General features: G+C 41.5%; 1 protein-coding gene across 3 annotated transcripts in view; it reads left to right on the plus strand.

Moving 5' to 3' along the window:
• Positions 1 to 26,833, plus strand: part of LOC130906332 (zinc finger protein OZF-like) — a 91,275-nt gene that overhangs the window by 46,053 nt on the left and 18,389 nt on the right. For 2 of the 3 annotated variants that reach the window (XM_057820562.1, XM_057820563.1), the window contains exon 3: positions 2,888 to 5,374. The exons of the other annotated variant lie outside the window; for it this stretch is intronic. In XM_057820562.1, the coding sequence (XP_057676545.1) occupies positions 2,888 to 4,218 (1,331 nt within the window). In that variant the 3' untranslated portion in view covers positions 4,219 to 5,374. Of the gene's footprint in view, positions 1 to 2,887; positions 5,375 to 26,833 lie in introns of those variants that run through there. 3 annotated transcript variants of the gene reach the window in all.

The raw sequence follows: 26,833 nt of genomic DNA on the forward strand, positions 1-26,833 counted from the left end.
TATTTTTTGGTCCAAAATGTGAAGATTATGTTGGAAATTTGAATGGCTGGATTTTTATTGTTTCTGCGATTGTTTCTGATACCTGTCTTATTGTTCTGCATGTTTGGAGGCCCAAGTCGCTGATTAAACCTGAGGTGGAAGCATTTTTCATCGTTGTACCACCCTCGAGACACTTGAGCGGAACAGATTTTACAGACGGCTATCTGAGCATCTTTCTACTTAAAAATACTTTTTGTTTTTGCAAGACTGCGTCGGCCAGTGTGCTGCTTCTCTCCGTGTTTTGATGACGTCATCACAAGAGTGACTAAGTTCTATAGACGATTTGAGATTTCAAAAGAAATGGCATTTTTAGCTATTTATGGCCAATAGTTTTCGGCGCCGAATTTTTGGTCGCATCCCTATGATCATCTATAACAGGGGTCCTCAAATACAAATCATGAATGTTCACAAGTGTTTTTTTTTTCATACAAGCATGGGTCCATTTATTAATGTCGGTCAAGTACCAGGCAGGTCGAAGGTGGTAAAGGTGGTTTTCTTTTGACCAAACAATACAATGCACGTTCTGATAAAATAAAAATACAAATAACATGCAAGTACAATGTTTACACATGTATACTAAATAATTGACAAGATCTGTCATTAAGGTGCAAACAATAACATTGACAGTACATTTTGTAACTGTAAAACACTGCTGGACAAAAAGAAAACATCTGCAAGTGGTACAGTATACTGTACGTTCACATGTACAGAACATAAATGACAAGCTTTGTCATTAAGGTGCAAACAAAATAATTATTGCCAGTAACTTTAACTGTAAAACACTGCTCAATGAGAGAAATGGCATTTGGGAGTCACGACACTGTTTACTCACATCATCATTCTGTACTTGACAGTTACAAAATGTAGAATTATTTGCCCAAGAAAGAAAGAAATCTTTGACAGTCACAATATGTGGAATAATTTGCCCGAAGAAAGAAGGGAAACCGAAGACAAAGGCAGACGGGAAAAGCATATGCTTATCAATACCCGTCCCCCTACAGCCAAGGACGCACGTTCTAACATGGTAGAGATGCTTACATCACATAACATGAGCTTTTCTTTTTTTTGTTTTTGTCCTTTTTCACTTATATTATCTTCCCAAAAGTTATTGATTGCCATGAAACTTGCAATGTTGTCGATGTGAAGGTGTTGGCCGGACATGACCGTTGGTTTGGTGTAGGTCGCATTGTAGAGAAGATTCTGTCCAATGAGCTCAGCGTCCAGTCAAACAGCTCCATTTAGAGCAAACGTTAAAAGCACACAGCGGGCACTTACATTTGCAGATTTGTGATCTGAGTTTGCTACAGGGCATATCTTCAGGGCGTACAATGTTATGTCTTGGTCTCTGTCCCTGACATTCAATCATCTTTTTGTTGTGGGAACATTTTGTTGTGGATGTGTGTGCCAGGGGAGTTATGTGTTATTTTGGTTCGAGTAGCGACTGAGAAGGGTTTCCTTATAAATCTTTTTGAAGTAACTAAATGATTCTATACTCGTAAGCGCTGCATCACATGTATTCCATAGGCGAGCCCCAATGTTCGTAATTGAGAAAGATTTTAAGGTTGTCCTAATTGCCCGATAGGAAAACAATCTGATTCCTCTTAGGTCGTAATTTGATTCCCTCACTTGAAATCGTGCTTGTAGGTTAGGCGGGAGACAGTTTGCGTGGGCCTTGTAGATCATTTGAACAGTTTTGAAGTTTATCAGGTCATAAAATTTTAATAACTTAGATTTGATGAAGAGCTCATTTGTGTGTGCTCTGAATGGTGCGCTGTGAACGATCAGAATCGCTTTTTTTTTTTAAGGATAAAAAGAGGATAAAGATGAGTGGTGTGTGTGTGTCCCCAGATTTCCGAACTTCAGTGTGTCTTTGTGGTTGATGAATCTGGGAGTGAGATTTGTTAGAGTTTTGTTGTCATTTCCTCCTTTTCTTTTGAACATTGCTGCAATCACTTCAGTCATGCACTTTTTATTATTTCTCAATCAGAGAACGGCTTCTTATGTTTGGCCAACACCCACAACACTCTGAGTGAGCACTACGTTGCAATTTGTTGTGTCATAGATTTAACAATAACCTTAGGAAACTTCTCTTCAAAAGAGCTGTGCTCTTTAACATAATCACATTTTCACTTTTAACAGCGCAATTGTCTTCAAGCATATTAAGCACATAGGTTTAGTACTTGTAGCTGGTAACATGGACGCATATTTGTCAGTCCATTCCTCATTGAAACGGCGATTTTCGTTGTCCACTTGAGCATGATTTTTTGTTAGATTCGATCTTCCACTGGTGGCATTTAAAAAAACAGATTGCAAAGTGCCGGGTGCGACTCGTATTTCACACTGCTGCGGTCCATCTACTCTAGCTAGCAGCATGCAGGCTCTCTCAGCCAATCAGCGCATCCGTGCATGGTCTCTCAGCCAATCAGCGCATTGTTGTCATGGAGATGACAACAGAAGTGGGAATATGGAAGATATTTGACTAAAAATAAAACAATTTAGCGATAGAATAGTAGAGCATACCGATAGATCGGCGTTTCATACAAATAATATATGTTAAATTTTGAAAAGTGCCATTTGTTCGGGTGTGCCATGGTTCAGTCGTGGACCGTAGTCCACTAATTGAGTACTCCGGATCTATAATGTCTATTGCGCCTCAAAATGAAACCACATATTCTTTCATACTATTTTTTTTTTTTTTTTAATAAATACTTTTTAAAACCGCACGATCCACTGAATCCGCGCAACCTGAACAGCAAAGTCGGGAGGGATGACTTTACTTGACTTCTCCAAGTCTTGCACAAAGGAAAGACTGGTCCAAAAATATTTCAATGGTTTTCTTGTGTTGCAGCATTCGGACAATGTCTTGGTGCTGAGCGGAAGGAGCCAGAATCTCCTGGCGTTAAAGAGGACGTTGAACTCCCTCAAATCAAAGAGGAAGAGCCAAAGCCCTTTCAACAGAAGCAACTTCGAATCAAAAAGGAGGAGGAGGAGCTGCCATATGTTAAAGAGGAGGAAGGTATCACCGGGTTTACTGGTGAGCCCTTGAAGAGTGAAGATGGTCTGAGTGAGGCCAGCAGAGGGGCGGAGCCTCCGAGCGGCGGCAGCAGCTCAACAGAAAGATTGCAAGCAGACATTTTCATCGCTCCATCAGACAGAAATGGCGTCAAGTCACACTCACCTTACAATGATGATGGTCATAAGAAATCTCACCGTGACGACAAACTCTGCAAATGCTCTCAGTGTGGGAAAACCTTTGCAAATAAGTATACTTGTCGTTCGCATATGAGAATCCACACTGGAGACAAACCTGTTTCCTGCTCAGTTTGTGGTCAAGGTTTCATTGTAAAGCAAAACTTAGAAACACACTTAAAAACCCACACCGGAGAAAAACCTTTTCCCTGCTCAGTTTGTGGTCAAAGATTCAGTCGCAAGTCCACCTTAAAAATACACGAAAGAACCCACACCGGAGAAAAACCTTTTTCCTGCCTAGTTTGTGGTCAGAAATTTGCTCAAAAGCAACATTTGAACGCACACACAAGAACCCACACCGGAGAAAAACCTTTTTCCTGTTCATTTTGTGGTCAAAGATTCAGTTACAAGAGCACCTTAAAAATACACGAAACAACCCACACTGGAGACAAACCGTTTTGCTGCTCAATTTGTGGTAGAAAATTTTCTATAAAACGTAACTTGACAAAACATACAAGCACACACGCTGGCGAAAAACCGTTTTCCTGCTCAGTTTGTGGTCAAAGATTTCCTCGAAAGCAAACCTTACAAATACATGAAAGAACCCACACGGGAGAAAGACCTTTTCCCTGCTCAGTTTGTGGTCAAAGATTCGCTCGAAAGCAAAACTTGAAAGTACACACAAGAACACACACGGGAGAAAAACCATTTTCCTGCTCTTATTGTGACCGAAGAGTCATTGACAAGAACACCTTACTAATACACGAAAGATCCCACACTGGAGAAAAACCTTTTTCCTGCTCAGTTTGTGGGAAAGCATTCACTCAAAAGCCAACCTTAAAAAAACATTTATTAACCCACACGGGAGAAAAACATTTTTCCTGCTCAGTTTGTGGTCAAAGATTTGCTCAAAAATACCACTTGAAAAGACACACAAGAACCCACACGGGAGAAAAACTTTTTCCTGCTCAGTTTGTGGTCAAAAATTAGCTCAAAGGCCAACCTTGAAAATACATTTAATAACCCACACTGGAAAAACACTTTTTCCTGTTCAGTTTGTGGTCAAGGATTCACTTGGAAGTATCAGTTGAAGAGACACGTGGCCAATGATATTACATTTTTGCCTCGGGAAAATACTTCTTACATTGTAAATTTTAAAGCGAATACTTTTCTACTTGGCTAATTTTTTTTTCTTAGATACTTGTACTTTTACTTTAATTTTTGCACCTGTACACAAACTCAAAACTATTTTGTTGAGTAGTCACATTGGACTATTTTGAACACTTCTACTTACAGGCCCCGTTGTAGGCAAGCATGTATGACAGGGCAATCAGAAATGTGTAGGGGGCATAATATGTTCATATCATGATAGCCACTTTCACACATACAACCCGATTTATTCCTGGGATATTTCCCCATGTGTGAAAGCCCAGACACGGCTAAATCCCGCGTCAATTTACACGGGAATTTACTGGGATATAAATCTGAAAAGGCCTGAAAGTGGCAATCCCTCAAGGGGGAAACCTGAACAATAATACATATAAAATATCCTTCATCCAGATCTGATGAACTAACAATATATATCGTAACTAAATGACCTAATCCTCATATAAATTGGAACCTGAGAACTGAACAATATTGAAAAAAATACTTTGCAAACTAATTTATAAAACAATAGATATAGATCAGAGCATTTTATCTTTTGGGGCGGGTTGCTCTTTTATTTTCTGCTAGCAAAAAAAATTTCTCCCTTCACTCCATTCGACAACAAGTCTCTAGTTCCCTTTGCAAAAACTCACAAATTCATCCATCTAAGTTGTTATGGACCTCTCATGGGCCAAGATCATCATTTGTCTTCAATATGTCACTTAGAGTGGATATGGAGTTATTTCTGTATATTCCGTATATTTATTCAATCCACGCATGCAGAGCGGCGCCGTCTCAGCGCCTCTGAGTCTGATAAGTCGCGTCGATGTGCGTGTGCTGACATGATCAGTATTGCTGGTTAGCTCATGTATTTTATTTTATCAGTTCTAATTGTGAGGTTCTGTTACAAGCCTTTGTCAGCGGCTTTGATTTAGTTGTTTCATATCATGTTTCATTTTGGTGGGTCCCTCTGATAATTACAGTGTAAATAAGTATTTAGTCAACCACCAATTGTGCAAGTTCTCCTACTTGAAAAGATTAGAGAGGCCTGTAATTGTCAACATGGGTAAACCTCAACCATGAGAGACAGAATGTGGAGAAAAAAAACAAACTCACATTGTTTGATTTTTAAAGAATTTATTTGCAAATCATAGTGGAAAATAAGTATTTGGTCACCTACAAACAAGATTTCTGGCTGTCAAAGAGGTCTAACTTCTAACGAGGCGCCACTCGTTGCCTGTATTAATGGCACGTTTTAACTCATTATCAGTATAAAAGACACCTGTCCACAATCTCAGTCAGTCACACTCCAAACTCCACTATGGCCAAGACCAAAGAGCTGTAGAAGGACACCAGAGACAAAATTGTAGACCTGCACCAGGCTGGGGAGACTGAATCTGCAATAGGTAAAACGCTTGGTGTAAAGAAATCAACTGTGGGAGCAATTATTAGAAAATTGAAGACATACAAGACCACTAATAATCTCTGTCGATCTGGGGCTCCATGCAAGATCTCACCCTGTGGCGTCAAAATGATAAGAACGGCGAGCAAAAATCCCAGAACCACACGGGGGGACTTGGTGAATGACCTACAGAGAGCTGGGACCACAGTAACAAAGGCTACTATCAACAACTTAATGCGCCGCCAGGGATTCAAATCCTGCACTGCCAGACGTTGCCCTGTTGAAGCCAGTACACGTCCAGGCCCGTCTGCGGTTCGCTAGAGAGCAATTGGATGATCCAGAAGAGGACTGGGAGAATGTGTTATGGTCAGATGAAACCAAAATAGAACTTTTTGGTAGAAACACAGGTTCACGTGTTTGGAGGAGAAAGAATACTCAATTGCATCCGTAGAACACCATACCCACTGTGAAGCATGGTTGTGGAAACATCATGCTTTGGGGCTGTTTTTCTGCAAAGGAACCAGGACGACTGATCTGTGTAAAGGAAAGAATGAGTGGGGCCATGTATCGAGAGATTGTGAGTGAAAATCTCCTTCCATCAGCAAGTGCATTGAAGATGAGACGTGGCTGGGTCTTTCAGCATGACAGTGATCCCAAACACACAGCGAGGGCAACAATGGAATGGCTTCGTAAGAAGCATTTCAAGGTCCTGGAGTGGCCTAGCCAGTCTCCAGATCTCAACCCAATAGTAAATCTGTGGAGGGAGTTGAAAGTCCGTGTTGCCCAACGACAGCCCCAAAACATCACTGCTCTAGAGGAGATCTGCATGGAGGAATGGGCCAAAATACCAACAACAGTGTGTGAAAAGCTTGTGAAGAGTTACAGAAAACGTTTGGCCTCCGTTATTGCCAACAAAGGGTGCATAACAAAGTATTGAGATGAACTTTTGGTATTGACCAAATACTTATTTTCCACCTTGATTTGCAAATAAATTCTTTAAAAATCAAACAATGTGATTTTCTGTTTTTTTTCCCCCACATTCTGTCTCTCATGGTTGAGGTTTACCCATGTTGACAATTACAGGCCTCTCTAATATTTTCAAGTGGGAGAACTTGCACAATTAGTGGTTGACTAAATACTTATTTGCCCCACTTTATGTCCACACCAGCACGTTTGTAGGGAAAAAAAAGCTTCCACAGCTAACTACATTCATTCATTTTCAAGTACATTCCAAACAATGGGCGAAAAATAATTGTCCATAATATAACCATCCTTCACATGTGTTCTTCAATATCATGCACTGCAAGAGTTTGTAAATAAATTGAAGGAAAAAAGCATTGTAAGAACATTGTGCATTATATGAGGGGCCGTACAAGACATTTTTCATTCTGGCCCTCTCACACATACATACTCCTCTCACATACATATATATTCACTCTTACACACATACTGTGGGGAGAACAAGTATTTGATACACTGCCAATGGGAAAACCCATTGGCAGTGTATCAAATACTTGTTCTCCCCACTGTATATTCTCCTCTCACATACATATATTTTCACTCTCACACTCATACATTTTCACTCTCACATTCATACATTCTCTCACGTGCATATTCTCTCACATACATATATCCACTCTTACACACACATATATTCTCTCACATCCATACATTTTCCTCTCACATACATATACACTCACCGGCCACTTTATTAGGTACACCTGTCCAACTGCTCGTTAACACTTAATTTCTAATCAGCCAATCACATGGCCGCAACTCAGTGCATTTAGGCATGTAGACATGGTTTAAGACAATCTCCTGCAGTTCAAACCGAGCATCAGTATGGGGAAGAAAGGTGGTTTGAATGACTTTGAACGTAGCATGGTTGTTGGTGCCAGAAGGGCTGGTCTGAGTATTTCAGAAACTGCTGATCTACTGGGATTTTCATGCACAACCATGTCTAGGGTTTACAAAGAATGGTCCGAAAAATAAAAAATATCCAGTGAGCGGCAGTTCTGTGGGCGGAAATGCCTTGTTGATGCCAGAGGTCAGAGGAGAATGGCCAGACTGGTTCGAGCTGATAGAAAGGCAACAGTGACTCAAATAACCACCCGTTACAACCAAGGTAGGCAGAAGAGCATCTCTGTACGCACAGTACGTCGAACTTTGAGGCAGATGGGCTACAGCAACAGAAGACCACACCGGGTGCCACTCCTTTCAGCTAAGAACAGGAAACTGAGGCTACAATTTGCACAAGCTCATCAAAATTGGAAAAACGTTGCCTGGTCTGAGGAGTCTCGATTTCTGCTGCGACATTCGGATGGTAGGGTCAGAATTGGGGGCCAACAACATGAAAGCATGGATCCATCCTGCCTTGTATCAACGGTTCAGGCTGGTGGTGGTGGTGTAATGGTGTGGGGAATATTTTCTCGGCACTCTTTGGGCCACTTGATACCAATTGAGCATCGTTGGAACGCCACAGCCTACCTGAGTATTGTTGCTGACCATGTCCATCCCTTTATGACCACAATGTACCCAACTTCTGATGGCTACTTTCAGCTGGAAAGCTGGAATCATCTCAGACTGGTTTCTTGAACATGACAATGAGTTCACTGTACTCAAATGGCCTCCACAGTCACCAGACCTCAATCCAATAGAACATCTTTGGGATGTAGTGGAACGGGAGATTCGCATCATGGATGTGCAGCCGACAAATCTGCACCAACTGTGTGATGCCATCAGTTCAATATGGCCCAAACTCTCCGAGGAATACTTCCAGCACCTTGTTGAATCAATGCCACGAAGAATTGAGGCAGTTCTGAAGGCAAAAGGGGGTCCAACCCGTTTCTAGCATGGTGTACCTAATAAAGTGGCCGGTGAGTGTATATTCACTGTCTTCCACACAGTCTCCTCTCACATCCATACATTCTACTCTCACTTACAAATACAGTATATTCACTCTTACACACAGATATATTCTCCTCTCACATCCATACATTCTCCTCTCATATGCATATACATTTTACTAATACACATACATACATTCTCCTGTCACAACATATATTTTGATTCTCACACACACATATGACACATTGGCAGGGTTGAAGTACTTTACAAGATCAAGGCAAACCTCTTAGTTTTCCAATTTAGCTCGATTCATTTAGTTTTTGACTATTTTCACTTGAATAGCTAATTGGTCTTGTGACCTTTTTCATCATTATCAGTGCGCATTCATAGAACTCTCCTTGCTGTTTGTGGAGCATATTTTTTGGAAAAGCGCTATACACAGGGGTGCACATAAGTGGTCCGCATGCGCGCATGCGTACTGGACGTATACAAACGCGCTGGCCCTCAACGGTTTCCATACGCTTTTGCGTACCGATGGCTGACCACTGTATTTGCGGCGGACACGATATAATCACTTCTCAAAATGTCGGAGGCAGGCCCCACTGAGTAATTATTTCCGTGTTCCCCCACCTCCGTCAAAGGACAGACAGACGACAGAGACGTCACCGGAGCTACCGAAAAAAGGACTTTTGCTGAAAAGTGGCTGCAGGAGGTACCATAGCTAGAAGCAAATGATGCTCGCACGGATATGTGGTACAAAATTTGCCGTGAGAATCGCTGATAACGGCAGCGCATTTTATACTGGGTCCAAGAATTTCAGCCATCCATACTTTGAAATGCACGAAAAAAACAGAGCATGTGGCAATTAAGCAAACTATCGATGTCAGGCAGCACCCCACTCGCCCTATGGACAAGTGGCGGAATAAAGTTCATGAAGAGCAGCGGCATGCACTGACAAACGTGTTTTTGCTCGCATTTCACAAAGCTAAACATGCACGTTCAATGAGCTCTTATGAGGAGGAGGACATCCCACTTTTAAAAAGGCTTGGAGTTAATGTGGGAGCCGCATAATGCCCTTTGTTTTGAATTAGTACTGCTTTTATGTTTATTTCTTTACATTTCACTTCAAAGTAATGGCAATTTTGTTGTGCCAGTTGATGTTAATCAGGCATTAATTGTTACTATAATTAATAAAAGGTATTTGGCTCTAACTAAAGCTTGTCATAATTTTATCGCATCAGGCGGGTCGGCTCTCAAGCTCAATGAGGACCAAGTCACATCTTCAGGTCCTCCTCTGAGAACCTGGGCAAAAAAAAATATGTGCACCCCTGGCTATACACGTATAACACCATTTACCATCATTAAGACTGCTAGACATTTTCCATTTTTTGCTGTAAATCATCGCACAAATAAAATATCTGTCAAAATACTTGACACAATGGCGTACCGCAAGCAAAACGTCACTTCCGCTCATTAATATTCATGACATTAGCTACTGTTGCTAAGTAGGGACAAGCCACCGTTTGACCCTAATAGGAAATGAATGGAATTCGTGTACGAAGGAGATGTTTACAGAGCTAAACCTACCAATTCTCTCCGAAAATGATGTGCCTGGTGCCAAATTCACTGGCAAAGATGTGGAAGAACAAAAATGTTCAGTTAAAGAGATGGCTTGAGTGTCGAAGGCTGAAAAAGACGAGAAAAAAAAAAAACGAGCCGACCTAAGCATAGCTTTAGCTTTTTTATCGACGCGACTGACAATGACATTCTCCTGTTTCAACAAGCTGTCCTTCACCATCAGCCCTGTCTTTCTTATATATCCTCTGGTTGTCCTACGTCTCTGACCGTTCTTGGGGGTAATTTAGTTAGCTTTGTGTAGTGATTGCAAATGCTACTCAGTGACAGCCAACGAGCACTTTTAATTTTTTCATTGATAACAAATCTTAATTCTATAATTATTTACACTTCCCCCTTACTAAAGTTGTTTTATATATATACAGTGGGGAAAACAAGTATTTGATACACTGCCAATGGGAAAACCCATTGACAGTGTATCAAATACTTGTTCTCCCCACTGTATATATATACAACAGAAACGGTAACAGTGGCAGTCAGATACCATTGTAATTCTTTTCAGGTCATTCATTGTCAGACAGAAGCAGTACGGAACAACGTTACGCAAAAAAAAATAAGTTGAAAATATAAAAATGGCTTACGTCTTTGTCCTCTGAAAGACCATGCCATCCCAACCAAATGTTTACTGTATATGAAATGTCAATGGATTCACCGAGCTGGTGTTAAAGTCCACGCAACTTGATTCGGTCTTCTCATTTTTTCTTCCCGAGTTTTTGCTTTCCGGAAACGTATGAAGAAAACATCCTTTATGTGTCATAATGTCTAGAGTCGTTTCTACAAGTTCCAAAAAAGCAATGCGTGATCGGCATGTTCGTTTTTGAAAGATTACTGGCGAAAAGTAGCACAAATTACGTTGTTTCTATGCGAGGGCGGGTCTATAATGTCCCACCTCGGCTTTACTTCCGCTTTACGATGCGACGTCACGGTCTAAAAATTGCATGCGTGCGGTATGCCATTGCAGAAAGTGTGTGCTTGATTTTACAATAGTGTCTTAATTAGTCAGGCAGCCATCATTAATTTTTTTTAATGTAGAAAAATACAAGTAAATAAATGTAGGTTTCTAGCTAGATTTGAACCCGCTTAGTCAGAACCACAGACAACCGATTTTACCACTGCGCCATTTTTCCGCTTGACGTTAGGGCCATGATTTTTTAAAATCTAACTGAAAAGAAAGTGCGGCTGGCATGGCCACGAAATCAGAAAACGCAGCTTGGTCCAGTTGCCAAAATGTTGGTGCGTCTGATATCACAATTACTGCCGTGACGATCCTCCAGTTTGGGCACGTTTCACGTTAGCGCCCTATTGGACTGCTAAAGAGATTTGGGAGTTGCTAGGTTGGAAAATTTCTCTCATCTCACTTTCAATCGCGTTCTTATGAGTGACGTTGGGTGCAGCTGATCCTGTCCTCTGCCGCTCGAGACAGGATGACGAAGATGTGACCGTTTCAGAGCTCGACAAAATATTTCATAAAAGCCCAACTGCTTGCCGAGAAAATATTTCGTAATAGCCCAACTGCTTGCCGAAGTGCTCGCGTCTCCTCTTCCATGTTGACCCGTCTCAACAGGAATTGCTTCAGCTTCTCAGCCAATCAGAGCTGCCTTCCGTTTCCACTATACTTTCACTCACACATACATATATTCTCCCCTCACACAGATATATATTCACTCTTATACCGATATATTCTTCTCTCATTTACACATATATTTTCTTTCTACATACCTATACATACAGAGTGAAAATGTATGAATGTGAGAGTAAAAATGTCTGAATATGAGAGTGAAAATGAATGAATGTGAGAGTAAAAATGTCTGAATGTGAAAGTAAAAATGTATGAATGTGAGAGTGAAAATGTGTGAATGTGAAAGTAAAAATGTATGCACGTGAGAGTGAAAATGTATGAATGTGAGTGAAAATATATAGATGTGAGAGGAGAATATATATGAATGTGAGAGGATAATATATGTGTGTGAGAGTGAATATATATATGTATGTGAAAAAATGTGTGTGAGAGGGCCAGAATGAAAAATGTCTTGTACGGCCCCTCATAGTATTACATTATATTGTACAACATGTGTTTTAAGAAGGAGGAGAGATCTGGTGCCACTTATCGCTCATCATGTAAAAGTGGGATCTACAGTAATAAGTGATGTGGCAGGCTTATCGCAATCCTTTACCTCAGCGAGGTTACACCCATTTCACTGTCAATCACAGTGTTTCATATGTCAATACCCAAACAGGTCCACATAGAGAGTGGCTGGAGAACAGTTAAGGAAAATGTGTGGAGACTCGGGCAATAGTACACAGGAGTTACTGGCAGACCATCTCAGAGTTTTTGAATGTCATAAGTGGCTTGCCCATAAACCTCACAAAAGGCCATTAGGAGGATAATCCATGACATATCTGTGATGTATGGACATTAAAATGCCCCTCATAGAGTCAATGTACCCTGTATTTAGCACAAAAAGTCCCAAACTCTGTACTATGCTGTTGCATTTTGTTCTTCTGCCATTGATGTCTCAGTATGCATGTTTCTGACATTTAGTCCGTGGTGTTTCTTTGGTAAAATACAGCACATAGAAAGACGTATGGGTGGAACAATCATGAGGTAGAAAAACTGTAAAATTTAAACTTTAAACATTCAATTTCGGTACCTTGAACTTATCAACCTGAAAGGATTGTGCAAGACTGCACAAAGGCCTCGGATAGGGTTTAAAAAAAAAAAAAAACTGTCTTAATCAATGCAGTAGGAGTTCCCAAGCATTCTGTAGATTGAAGAGGATGAGCTCCAGGAAGCTGTACAGCGGTGTACCATCAGAATAATTTAACTCAGTGACGGCAAAGATGAAAACGACAATGTCTTGGAGCCATCGAGTTCTTTTTCAACCATCTGGAAGACTGATTTACCTTTTCTGTGGAGATTGTTGACAAAACAAAATATCTGGTATTTTCTCAATATTTAAAAATAAAGTTTACCACATTACAACTATTTTGTCATTTCTATTTGAAATAAAGCTGCCTCACCTGGAGCAGATAGTGCCGAATACAGGCAAGTAAATGGGTCTGGGGTTAAAAAGGAGAGAAGGGTGTAGAGGAAATATGTTCTGGTACACTAGAGCTGTCCCAAACGACTCATTTTCTCCCGATTAGTCAGCCGACTCTTTTTACGATTAGTCGATCAATAGTTTTTTTCCCATTTTTGTTTTTTACTAATTTAGCAATGAAATTTTTGATGACACTTATTAATCCACAAAAACATTTTGGAACACTTAAATTCTTTGGAAAACGACTTCCGGACGAATTCTGGTCCACCATCCGGCGTCTGAGGAGAGGAAAGCAGTGCACTATTAACACTGTGTATAGTGAAGATGGTGTACTGCTGACCTTGACTCGGGACGTCGTGAGACGGTGGAGAGAATACTTCGAAGCCCTCCTCAATTTCACCGACACGCCTTCCTTTGAGGAAGCAGAGTCTGGGGACTCTGAGGTGGGCTCTTCGATCTCTGGGGTTGAAGTCACTGAGGCGGTTGGTAAGCTAAGTAATCGGTGGCAAGGCCCCGGGGGTAGATGAGATCCGCCTGGAGTTCCTAAAGGCTCTGGATGTTGTAGGGCTGTCATGGCTGACACGCCTCTACAACATCGCGTGGACATCGGGGACAGTGCCTCTGGATTGGCAGACCGGGGAGGTGGTCCCCCTTTTTAAAAAGGGGGACCGGAGGATGTGTTCCAATCATAGAGGAATCACACTCCTCAGCCTCCCCGGTAAAGTCTATTCAGGGGTGCTGGAGAGGCGGGTCCGTCGGAAAGTCGAATCTCGGATTCAGGAGGAGCAGTGTGGTTTTCGTCCCGGCCGTGGAACAGTGGACCAGCTCTACACCCTCAGCAGGGTCCTCGAGGGTGCATGGGAGTTCGCCCAACCAGTCTACATGTGTTTTGTGGGTTTGGAGAAGGCGTTCACCGTGTGCCTAGGGGAGTCCTGTGGAGGGTGCTCCGGGAGTACGGGGTACCGAGCCCCTTGGTAAGGGCTGTTCGGTCCCTGTACGACCGGTGTCAGAGTCTGGTCCGCATTGCCGGCAATAAGTCGAATTCGTTCCCAATGAGGATTGGACTCCGCCAAGGCTGCCCTTTGTCACCGATTCTGTTCATAATTTTTATGGACAGAATTTCTAGGCGCAACCGAAGCGTTGAGGGTTTCCGGTTTGGTGGCCTCAGCATTGCATCTCTGCTTTTTGCAGATGATGTGGTGCTGTTGGCTTCATCAAGCCGTGACCTCCAACTCTCACTGGGGCGGTTCGCAGCCGAGTGTGAAGCGGTTGGGATGAAGATCAGCACCTCCAAATCCAAGACTATGGTCCTCAGCCGGAAAAGGGTGGCATGCCCTCTCCGGGTCGGGGATGAGATCCTGCCCCAAGTGGAGGAGTTCAAGTATCTTGGGGTCTTGTTCACGAGTGAGGGTAGGAGGGAGCGGGAGACTGACAGGCGGATCGGTGCAGCGTCTGCAGTGATGCGGACTCTGCACCGGTCCGTTGTGGTGAAGAAGGAGCTGAGCCAAAAGGCGAAGCTCTCGATTTACCAGTCGATCTACGTTCCTGCCCTCACCTATGGTCACGAGCTGTGGGTCGTGACCGAAAGAACAAGATCCCGGATACAAGCGGCCGAAATGAGTTTCCTCCGCAGGGTGTCCGGGCTCTCCCTTAGAGATAGGGTGAGAAGCTCGGTCATCCGGGAGGGGCTTGGTGTCGAGCCGCTACTCCTCCGCGTTGAGAGGAGCCAGTTGAGGTGGCTCGGTAATCTGGTTTGGATGCCTCCTGGACGCCTCCCTGGAGAGGTGTTCCGGGCATGTCTCACAGGCGGGATGCCCCGGGGTCGACCCAGGACACGCTGGAGAGACTATGTCGCTCGGCTGGCCTGGGAACGCCTTGGAATCCCGCCGGAGGAGCTGGCTGAAGTGGCTGGGGAGAGGGAAGTCTGGGCTTCCCTGCTAAAGCTGCTGCCCCCGCGACCCGACCCCGGACTAAGCGGAAGATAATGGATGGATGGATAAATTCTTTAATAAAGTACAAATAAACACGTAAATAACTAAATCACAAATAAACAATGAGGTGAAATGCTGGTAGCATTAACTAGTGCAAAAGAATGGAATGTAAACAGATTCAGAACAGTGACTTCGCCTTTCCATTATTCAAAACAATTCTTAGAAAAATATATACAGCATTAGTAGCTATACTAATACATAAAGTAGTATTATAATCATTGCCAATCAGATTTTTCATTAAGAGTTTAATTTTAAAGAAATTCTTAGTGTAGAATCTGTATTCTGAAGTATGTGTGATTAACCCCAGAAATCGTTATTTATATGATGAACATGACGTGCTTTTATTGTGAAATGTTCACCGGAGATTAATTCAGCCATGTGTCTGTGATCAAATGCACGTTTACCAGGGTTGATGTCCGAAGTCCACTTAAGTCCATGTTATCCAATGATCTAGCTGTGGGAGACACCGCTGTCAGATGTGGCCTCCTGGAGGAAGAAATGGAGGGCTATGGTTTTAAATAAGACAGTGAAAGGTGACAACATGAGAAAAGTTTTGATTGTTATTACAACACGTACACAAAAATGTTAACCGTAAATAACATATGGATAGATTAATAATCTTAATACAAATGCAATTCGTGTAAATTAATGAATTGATCAATCCAACATTATAAACTGGGTTTAACTATTTGTTAACCTACAGTTCTGTGTTTAATAATGATACTAATTTTATTTAGCGGTTTTCATGAAGCTCAATAATGCTTTAAAAGAAGGTTGGAAACGATCACAAAAATAACAATAAAATATAAAAATAAAGCAAGTGTTCTTGAGGTGACGTTAAAGGGCTAGTTCGTTGTAAGGACTGATTGTAAACAGGATGGTGTGCCGATCAGAGCGCAGATAGAAAGTAAGCTTGAGAACGATAAACCGATACGACCGGATATCCGGTTTTACAGGTGAGAGAGACAGCTGTATCGATAGTAAAGTTACCATTCGACAGTAATTAGCCATTAAATATTCAATAAACCGATAGTAGAGATAGAATTCAGCTATCGCCAGCACAAGAATCGGCTTCTAATGCCTAGTTCAATGCATTGCTTAATGGGATGATAATTTAGCTACAGCGCACTTAAGATTGAGACCGCACGCATGATATAATATGGACAAGCACAACTCACAGTCGTGGTTGCCTCAACTTCCCACGCATTTCGGCAGAACCGCTGCTAGTCGCCGTCATTACCAGATCATCACGGGCGTGTCAAAACAACACGAGAGCTAACAAAACCGCTGTAACGCACGCTCCGTTGTTTTCTTCACAGCCCAAAACGAAAACGAAACTAGTAGTGACAACGAAGCAACATGCTAAAACAATGGACAGTTTGAGCTCCAACGCCAGCGACGTGCAGTGATTGATTTTCAATGCACCCAGGAAAAACAAAAGTCGTGAGGAAGGCAGTCAGATCTGTTCGCGTGGGACAGAGGTAGTGTGGAGCGGTACAGAGATCGTGAGTTTTTAACCCTGAAAAATAACCCACTACAATGGTGGAAAGGGCAGCACGACCCTCTGGAGATTTTTTTTCAGCGAAACGCAGTCTGCTTACACAAGAACATGTGGATTAGTTGTTCTTCCTCAAGAAAAAAATCTGCCCTTCAAAAAAGATATGGACAGTGATGAGGAATAAAAAATGTGGAAGCACAGGCATAAGTGAAAGACTCTGCTGTGTATGAGGTTAAAGTAATGATTATTGACCTGTCTGTCTAAAATGCCATGTTTTTATTCAAATTATACCAGTGGTAAAGCATAATTTATTATTTATTTATGATGACATTGCAGGTTTAATTCTTTTTTTCTAGAGCTGCTGCATATAATTAATATTTTTTGTTTGTAAGACGTTTACGTTGAAAGTTTGCACTTAAATTACTTACCTCTTGTGTTCAAAACCTCAGGAAATACAGTAATTGAATTACTGCACTTTATTGTTGTCTGTCACTGGAGTTTTATTTTATTATCAATCCTATCCAACAAAATGACGGTCATATAGTAAGCCTTATTTTTTTTTCCATTAAAAAAATAAAACAACATTGGTATGAAATTTTGTTGTTTAATTTTGCTATTAGAAATGTGGTCTTTTTTATATGTTTAAAATACTGTACGAACACACAACAAATGTTTACTATCGTATCGTTTTCACTCTGTATTGAGTGATCCGTATCTTTCTTAAACTGTATCGAATCGCTCGGCCTTAAAAATGTATCGTTTTTTAATCGAATCGTAACCTGTGTATCTAGATAAATATCGAATCGGCTTCATGCCAGAGATTCCCAACCCTAGTAGAAAGGTGACATGAATCCACTGCTGAATTCAAATGGCTTTAATTTGCATAACATTAATCCAAATCTTTCTTGATGTACAATAAATGAGGAATTGTTACTCCACAAGGCATAAGGTATGAAATCCATCTGTAAACAATAGGAAAAATAAGGAAAAAGCTAAATGACTATCATAAATTTCAAATTATTCAGGAAAATACAGGTCAAATGCACACCTTCGCTCACAAGCATATAATCACCGTATTCGCTTACAACAAATGGACAAATGAGGTAATCTAGCTGCCGTCATGGGAAACTACCGTCAATGACATCACAGTCCCCAATAGACCCCGATCACATGACGTCACAACTACGCCCCCCTGACTTGAGCCGCCATAATGTCCGTCAGCTTGTCGTGTTTACACATTACCGCTACGTACATTCGTCCTATTATGGCGTGTTTTTCTGCTCATTAACATTAATAATCAAAATGGTGAAGGCGTGTGTGGCGGTTGGTTGCAGTAACAGAGAAGATAGACGGAGAGACTTGAAGTTCTACCGTATTCCGTGAGACCCGAAGAGGAGAGCGAGATGGACTGCTGCAATTCTACGAGAAAACTGGGCACCAAACGATCACCACAGACTATGTAGTAGTCATTTTATATCTGGGAGGATGCATTTAATATATATTTAGAGGGTTTGGGGCTGACACCTACAATTAAGATCATTGTGAGGCTAATCGCCGACAACATACAGTTTCAAATTCAAGATGTTTATTTCTTCCACCATCATTATTTTTTGAATAATATTTATGTAACCGAAGGGCGCTAGGACCTTGGGGGAAACCTTGTGGCCGTACGCGCACCAGGGGAACCCTTAAAAAGAGAGCTACCAGCAAGGGGCGCTGACTCACTTTTCTTGAGGCAAGCCCACGATCAAGAGAGCAATTCACAACAGGTGCGCTAGCGAGGACGCCAAAGACTGCTGCGTGTGGCGTTCGGTGGATCTATACTCACTACAGACTAGCTCTTTTTGGCTCTCAAAGGGCTCTTTCAACTTTAGCTTTTCTTTTAAATATTTATGACAAATTTAGCCTATGTTTTGATAAATGACTTGGTGAACTAAATGTTGCACTCTGCGCTGACTGCAAATAGCAACAATTATCAAGCAAAGAAAATGGTTTTTACTTATTTTATTGCTCCAAACAATAAACAAGCAACCAAATTAAACTTCAACCAACAACAATCAAACATGCTGCATCATAACAAAAACAGTGAGTAGTAACTGCAACAGCAGCAGCGAACAAAACAAACATAAGCTAATCCTTGCTTTATTTTAACAAACATAAGCTACTCCTTGCTTTATTTTAAATTTGCATTCAAGAAAACTAAATACTTCAAACTTTGACTGGCTGATCCGGTTCCTTCTCTCAGTAATTATTTGTTCAGTCTTTTAGCTAAATCCAGTTTTTTTTTCTCATGAAACCTGCAGATGCATGTGTTGACTTGCATCCATCATTAAAAAAAAAAAAATCAAATTTCTGAATTAGTCTCAAAATAATGAAATTCTAAGTATCAAATGTGTTACATTAGGCTATAAAGGGTTAAGTTTGCAGACACTGCATTCTGCCCTATAGACCCTACCCACTTGACGTCACAACTCCTTCCTCCTGACTGGTGCCGCCCACTTGTCCGTCAACACATCATGTTTCCCTGTTACGGCTACGTACATTCCTCCTATTTACGGCGTGTTTTTCTGCTCCTTAACATTAATAATCAAAATGGTGAAGGCGTGTGTGGCTGTTGGTTGCACTAACAGAGAAGATGGAAGGAGAGACTTGAAGTTTTACCGTATTCCGAGGGATCCAAAGAGGAGAGCGAAATGGACGGCTGCAATTCGACGTGAAAACTGGGCACCAAAAAATCACCACAGACTATGTAGTAGTCATTTTATATCCGGTAAGATGCATTTAAGATATACTTAGAGGGTTTTGGGCTGACAAATAACCACAATTAAGATCATTGCTAGGCTAATCGCCGACAACATACACGTATGTATGTAGTGAGAGTACTATCGCTAAACCATATAAACATTAAAAGCCTTAACTCCATTGACAAACGACATGAAATACTTTAGACTTGACAGTGAATGTTAGCAATAACAAAAGATTTTGAATTGAAAATTTCGTAACTCACCTTTCCAAGCACAAGATAGATTCCTGCCGAATTTTCGTGGACGAGGACCTGTTTCACCCAACCAGCAACTAAGTATTTATAAGCCTCCAAGCTCTTGAAGTTTTTCAAATTTTCGTGAGAATAGGCTGATTTTGTGTGGACAAGATAATTGTAAATATCAGCGTAGCAGATGTCAGGCAGACAGGGCGAAGACAGTGGGTCGAAAAACATCGATTTGGGCATCAAATATGGATCTGGCGACTGTATAGAACGAAGCTTTTCCACATAACGCCTTTTATGCAACACATCCAGTGAGTTTACGGCATCCGAAAGCACCGGGTCTTCCATGAAATGCATTATAAATTGCTCGATCAATTGAGACCATTGATAATACAGACACAAAATGACGGACAAGGGGGCGGAACCATACAGCGAGCACGTGATTTTGTGACGTCGGTGGGTCATTTTGTGTCTGTATTATCAATGGTCTCAATTGATCGAGCAATTTATAATGCATTTCATGGAAGACCCGGTGCTTTCGGATGCCGTAAACTCACTTGATGCGTTGCATAAAAGGCGTTATGTGGAAAAGCTTCAGTTTATCCATTCGCCAGATCCATATTTGATGCCTAAATCGATGTTTTTCGACCCACTGTCTCCGCCGTATTTGCCTGACATCTGCTAGCTACCCTGATATGTACAACTATCTTGTCCACACAAAATCAGCCTATTCTCACGAAAGTTTGAAAAACTTTAAGAGCTTGGAGGCTTATAAATACTTCGTTGCTGGTTGGGTGAAACAGGTCCTCGTCCACGAAAATTCGGCAGGAATCTATCTTGTGCTTGGAAAGGTGAGTTACGAAATTTTCAATTCAAAATCTTTTGTTATTGCTAACATCCACTGTCAAGTCTAATGTATTTCATGTCGTTTGTCAATGGAGTTAGGGCTTTTAATGTTTATATGGTTTAGCGATAGCACTCTCACTACATACATACGTGTATGTTGTCGGCGATTAGCCTAGCAATGATCTTAATTGTGGTTGTCAGCCCAAAACCCTCTAAATATATATTAAATGCATCTTACCAGATATAAAATTACTACTACATAATCTGTGGTAATCGTTTGGAGCCCAGTTTTCTTGTCGAATTGCAGCAGCCCATCTCGCTCTCTTCTCTCCGGGTCTCTCGGAATCCGGTAGAACTTCAAGTCTCTCAGTCTTCTCCGTCTATCTTCTCTGTTATTGCAACCGACCGCCACACACGCCTTCACCATTTTGATTATTAATGTTAACGAGCAGAAAAACACGTCGTAAATAGGAGGAATGTACGAAGCCGTAACAGGTAAACATGATGTGTTGACGGACAATTGGGCGGCACCAGTAAGGAGGAAGGAGTTGTGACGTCACGTGGGTAGGGGCTATAGTCTTCTGACTTTAACCGGTTAAAATGTATCCTAATGTTACTGCGTTTTCGGCTCATCTTGAAGGCCTACAAACCGCGTTTGTCGTCTTTTCCTCCTCCTCCTGTGTGTCTGTGGCTGTGCACTTGCAGCTGCGCGACGGACGGTGCTTAGCGTGTCGTGCACTCCGTGGCGTGGCGTGCAATACTACCAAGCCCCTGGCCCCTCCCCTTTCTCTTCCTCCCTCTCTGCGCACAGCACTCCCTCACCTGAGCCACTGCCACACCTCGCTTCAGACACGTGAGAAAGCGAGAGAGAGAGAGAGAGAGAGAGAGAGAGGGAAAATAAAGAGCCAGCTCTCGAGGGAGGGTGCCGGTGTTGTGCCGGCTCTCTTCGTTCACTTCAAAGAGCCGGCTCTTTGTACCGGCTCGTTCGCGACCGACACATCACTACTATAGACATAGCAAAAGGTAATGATTGCTTTTTTTGAAATTGTTGTCAGTTATTATTAACTTAATCTGGGCATCCAATTTTAGCATCCAGGCACCTGTTTGACCTCATCGGCAAAGTGTGTCCTCAATTCTTGAAGGAGGTATTTAAGCAATGTATTTTAATAGTTGGTGTACATGCCTTAATGGTGTCTTCTGCTTAATCTAATAGGACCCTTACCTGGCCAGTGTCACTGTTTTTTTCCTCCTTCTTAACCAGTATTTCAAGAGTTTATGGTTTATTTTATTTACTTAGTCAATGGGATTGTGCAATTTACAGGGTTTGTGGGGCTGGCGTTTGCAGTGTTTTTAACCAAAGTGGCTTATAGGATTGCGGTGTTTTCAAGTGTTGCTTTAAATTGGCCACTGATTATTAAAATGGTTTGTTTTTAAATTATACCAGCCCCATTTACGAGGATTTTCAGCCCATGCACTTTCCCGTTCTTGTCTGTTTTTTTTCCTTCCTTTAAAATAAATACATTGTTTTGATCCAGTCCTAGCCTCTTGTTCAGTTAATTCAGAACACACCTGCATGTATTAAATTATTATGATGTTGTGCCATTTCTGGCCACTACATTTAGCTCGTACCAAGTGAAAGAAGCTGGCCTCGTCTACGGATCATCAGTTAAACAGGGGTGTCCAAACTTTTTGCAAAGGGGGGCCAGATTTGGTGTGGTAAAAATATGGGGGCTACCTTGGTTGATTTACGTTGAACAATATATTTAAACAAATTTTAGCAAGCCCTTCTGTGTGTCACATTTGCTTTATTATTATTTTCTTTTAATTCATAATTTCAACAATCTCGCCTTTGTGGCGTTCTCTTTCGACCCTCGGGCTCTTGCGAAATACTGCTGCTGTGAAATTAAACTAGCTTCAAGTTGCTTTAATTTCTCGCTGTGTATCTTCCCTGTTATTTTGTCGTACATGTCAGCGTGTCTTGTTTGGAAATATCGCCTCACATCGAACTCTTTGAAAACAGCGACTGTCTCTTTGCAAATGAGGTAGACACAGTTGTTGCGTATTTTATTGAAGAAATAGTCCAATATCCACCTATCCTTGAAGCGTCGGCCATCGCTGTCAACTTTTTTTTTTTTTATTGATTGTTCGTCATTTTAGAAAATTGGAAGTAAAGGGTCGCACGGGGTTATGTTGCATAGAGTGCTGCTCTTAAAGTTTTTTAAAGTTTCCTGAGAATAGGCTGAGATTCTGTGGACAAGATAGTTGCAGATATCAGGGTAGCAGATGTCAGGCAGAGACGGCGAAGACAGCGGGTCGAAAAATAGCGATTTAGGCATCAAATATGGATCTGGCGAATGGATCGACCGAAGCTTTTCCACATAACGCCTTAAATGCAACACATCCAATGAGTTTACAGCGTCTGAAAGCACCGGGGCTTCCACGGATTACACTATAAATTGCACGATAAATTGAGACCATTGAGAATACGGACACACAATGACGGACGATATGGCGGCACAATGCAGCGACACGTCATTGTGTGACGTTGGTGATTGGGGTCTATACTAATATAGTCTACATTACAATACAAATTGAACACAGCAATAAATACAGATCATGCATCATCAACATTATATATGCATCGCGAAGGCATAAAAACACATACAATGCACATATATAACTAAGTCCATTAGCGACCCCACAGGAAAAACACGGGATGATCCGTAAACAGAAGATTCGCCACCATTTAAGAAAATAAATGAACATTAGTGCAATGATAATAGGAAGAGGGTTGAGCCTTTATTAGTTACAATTTCACAATCTTCTTTTCCAAAGTGTCTTTCTGCCTGAATGTCCTACCTTCAAGCTGCGTAACCATAGTTTTACTGGGAGTGTTGACCAGTTTGTGCTTAAAGCAGTAATGTGAAGTAAGGTTGGCCAACCAAGTTTTTGAATAATATCAATGGCTAAACAGTTATAAGCATATTTTCGTTATTTTTTTTAACGCAACCCTTCCAGATTATTTGTTTGACCCATAGCAACGCCCTTGACAACGAAAATGCTTTTCTTCGGCAATCTTCGAAAATTACGTCACACCAGGAAGTGCGAGGGAAGTCCGCCATAGAACAGTATTGTTTGTTGCATTGCTTCTCGGTAAGATGCCACGGCGGTGTGTGGCGATGTTTTGTTCTCACTCAAACGAAAAGTTGTATGAGTGGCCAAAGGATAGCAGGGCACGTAAATGGACATTTCGTTCGCACGAAGCGAATGAATTTCACGCCATCATCGAGTAGTGTTCTCTGCTGCAAACACTTCGAAGATGCCTGCTTCCTGAACTGGTCTGCTTATGATCAAGGATTTGCCAAAAGTAAGTGTGATTTTTGGATGGATGACTGATGACTTTGTCAAAGCAGAGCTGCCAACTGTTGTAGAATGAACAGTATAAGCTAGCGACGTTAGCCGAAAGCTAACTCGTGGCAATCCCCGATCATAGTTATTATTGCGTTCGCTAGGTTAAGCGTGTTTAAATTGTGCGTCATCTACGATCTTGTCCGAAAGGGTTAATCCACTGTCAATCAGGAAAGGGGTGTGGATGTTCATATAAGCGGGTCGGCGTCGCGGTAATTCACGGTCACGTTGCAGTAAGAGACACACACCGCCAGTGAGTTTGTGCACATTTATTTGTATTTATATTATGTATTTCCACCTTCATGCTTCAAGCATTGCATTGCATTTGTCCGATTCGGCGTTTCTTTCAAGGTGATAGCTTGATAGCCTTCTAGTTTGTTTCGCGAGAGCCGCTGACAGGTGACAATTTAGCGTGTTGGCATTGAGTCAGTCTCGCAGCGTATCAGCGAGCGGCTCAAGTCACGCAGTGAATCATGGGAAATGTAGTCTAGGGACAACACTGAAGTGGTGCTTTGTACTCTGTTCGCTTGTGTGAAAAAACTGCATTTCCTCACGCCATTAGACACCACTCCCTGCCGAGAGCTGTGCCGAGCTGTGTTCGTAATGTTAGCTCCATGTATTAATAAAGAAACAAAGTTGTCAGCACGTCGTGTGTTCAATACATTTGTAAACAAAAAGCTCATAACAAGACACTATGCACGATCCGTATAAGAGACGCTGGAGTAGTAGGAGGCGAGGAGATCAGCGAGAAGCAAAACTTCGTGGTCGAATGTGGCGGCAGTCCACTATGTTTTGTTTTGCCACAATAAAGTGGAGAAAGCCATCAACAACTCATCTCCTTCTTTCCCCCCAATGTTTTTATATTATTATTTTATATGCACAAGAGCTGCTGGATCTGCCAAAATGAATATGAAGTCTGATTATTATTTTTAACAATGTCATCAGATAGACAACATAAAATTATGTGCAAATGCCTGCATCTTCAAATCATGAAAATAATAACAGCCTATAACTTACCAATCTTGTAATCTCGATGGGTCTTGTATCCATTCCATGTCTGGTAGTCTAGGTACATTCTTTGCATCCTTATTAGCGTCTGGCTAATACGTGTTAGGTCCAACATAAAATTCCAAGCTCCTCTTCTTCCTCCAACTCTTCAAAAACTTGGATCTCCTCCCTTACGCTCGATCTATCACTTATATCGCTGTTTGAATCATTGTTTGAAGGGCTTTGTTTGGCGACTGTATGTATGGAGCTGCCATCGCTGTTCCCGGTGTGACGTATCACTTCCGGGTTCGTCCCCTTTCAGGCTCGAACTTCGGAAACGTGATTATGTTGTAAAATATACAACATATAAATTATTTTTTCATGCTTTATTTGTTGGACAATGTTTAATTACTTTAATTGTGACCCTATTTGGCTTGTTATGAAATTAATTCACATTACTGATTTAACAGATTTTGAGCTTCCGTAAATAAACTACACTTGAAAGTGGGCCAGAGAGCGATGGTAAAAAACAAAAAGTGACAGTCGACAACGATGAACAGCCCTCCTCTTCCGCAATCGGACCATGCTCCTGATTGGGTGTGCAGACTTTGACTTGCTTGGCGCTAATCTCGTAATTGGCTGTGCGATTTCGACTCGCTTGCCACAGCTGCTCTCCCGATTCGCTGTTTATAAAAGAAAGAGATCAAAGAAATAAAGACGTAAAGAAGATAAAGACGCGCCATTTTTTCTTTTCTCGACAACGTGTCCAGCACTGTCCGTGGTCTAAAAAATCGTTAGCTAATCTGTAGCTGCCATTAAGGCAGAATAAAGAAATAAATAATTGACTCTTTGATCTGGGGGTGTAATGTTAAAGGGGAACTGAAGAGCTTTTCAGATTTCGCTCTTAAGTGTTTTACTCAGTTGAATTGTATTAAATGCGTCATTCGCTCTCTCAAAAAGTCACATAAAAAAAAAAATAATAATAATTGACCGCGTAGTTTTTGAGTTATGGCCATAGCAACACCATAGCAACGAGGGACGCACCGTCCTGCCGACCCCTACCTCGTGACGTAACTTCCAGGAAGCCTCGCCACCACTCTGAACACGGAAATATAGCACCATGCTATCCTCGCCATATATTGCAAACATTTTCTGGGTTTTACTCGCGGGATTCGTCATGCCATCTCTATGTGTAGCGATATGAATTACTCACAGGAAGACTCGAGACTCTAGGAGTGGTCCTAAAAAAAAACTTCTGCAAAGGTTTGGACCGTTTTTGTTAGCATGCATACAGGTCCCCAATCGGCTCATTGTTTTCATCATTTCAGCCACGACAGCTTTGAAAACCTACAACAATGCAACCTTGGTTTTCCAAAGACGTAAGTAGAACATTAATGGCTTTTTTTTTTTATAAACGAGGGGGACTCCTACTGCCAGTTTGTGCGACATTTTTTTTTTTTTTTGCTGTTGGCCTGTCATAAGTAGATAGGTTGGCTGACATGTCGTCTACTCATGTGATTTTATTACTATATCAATAGGTGTTATGTAAATTCAAATGTCCCCAGCACCAAATAGGTCCTTGGCTCGTTTTTTATATTTCAACATCAAGGTCTGCCTATTTGAAGAGGGAACAATAGCATCAAATAGATGCTGCTATGACTGGGGCATTATTATTTGATCACCAAGAAATTATTATTAAATTAAAATTGGGATTCATCCAATATTTTCATGCTGCTGTGATTTTTTTTTTTCCTCCAGGAAGCCAAACATAAAAAATTAAGTGGCGGAAACCCTCAACACGATGAAAAAAGCGTTGCA

Source organism: Corythoichthys intestinalis, chromosome 18 (genome assembly GCF_030265065.1).
Source record: "Corythoichthys intestinalis isolate RoL2023-P3 chromosome 18, ASM3026506v1, whole genome shotgun sequence".
NCBI lineage: Eukaryota > Metazoa > Chordata > Actinopteri > Syngnathiformes > Syngnathidae > Corythoichthys > Corythoichthys intestinalis.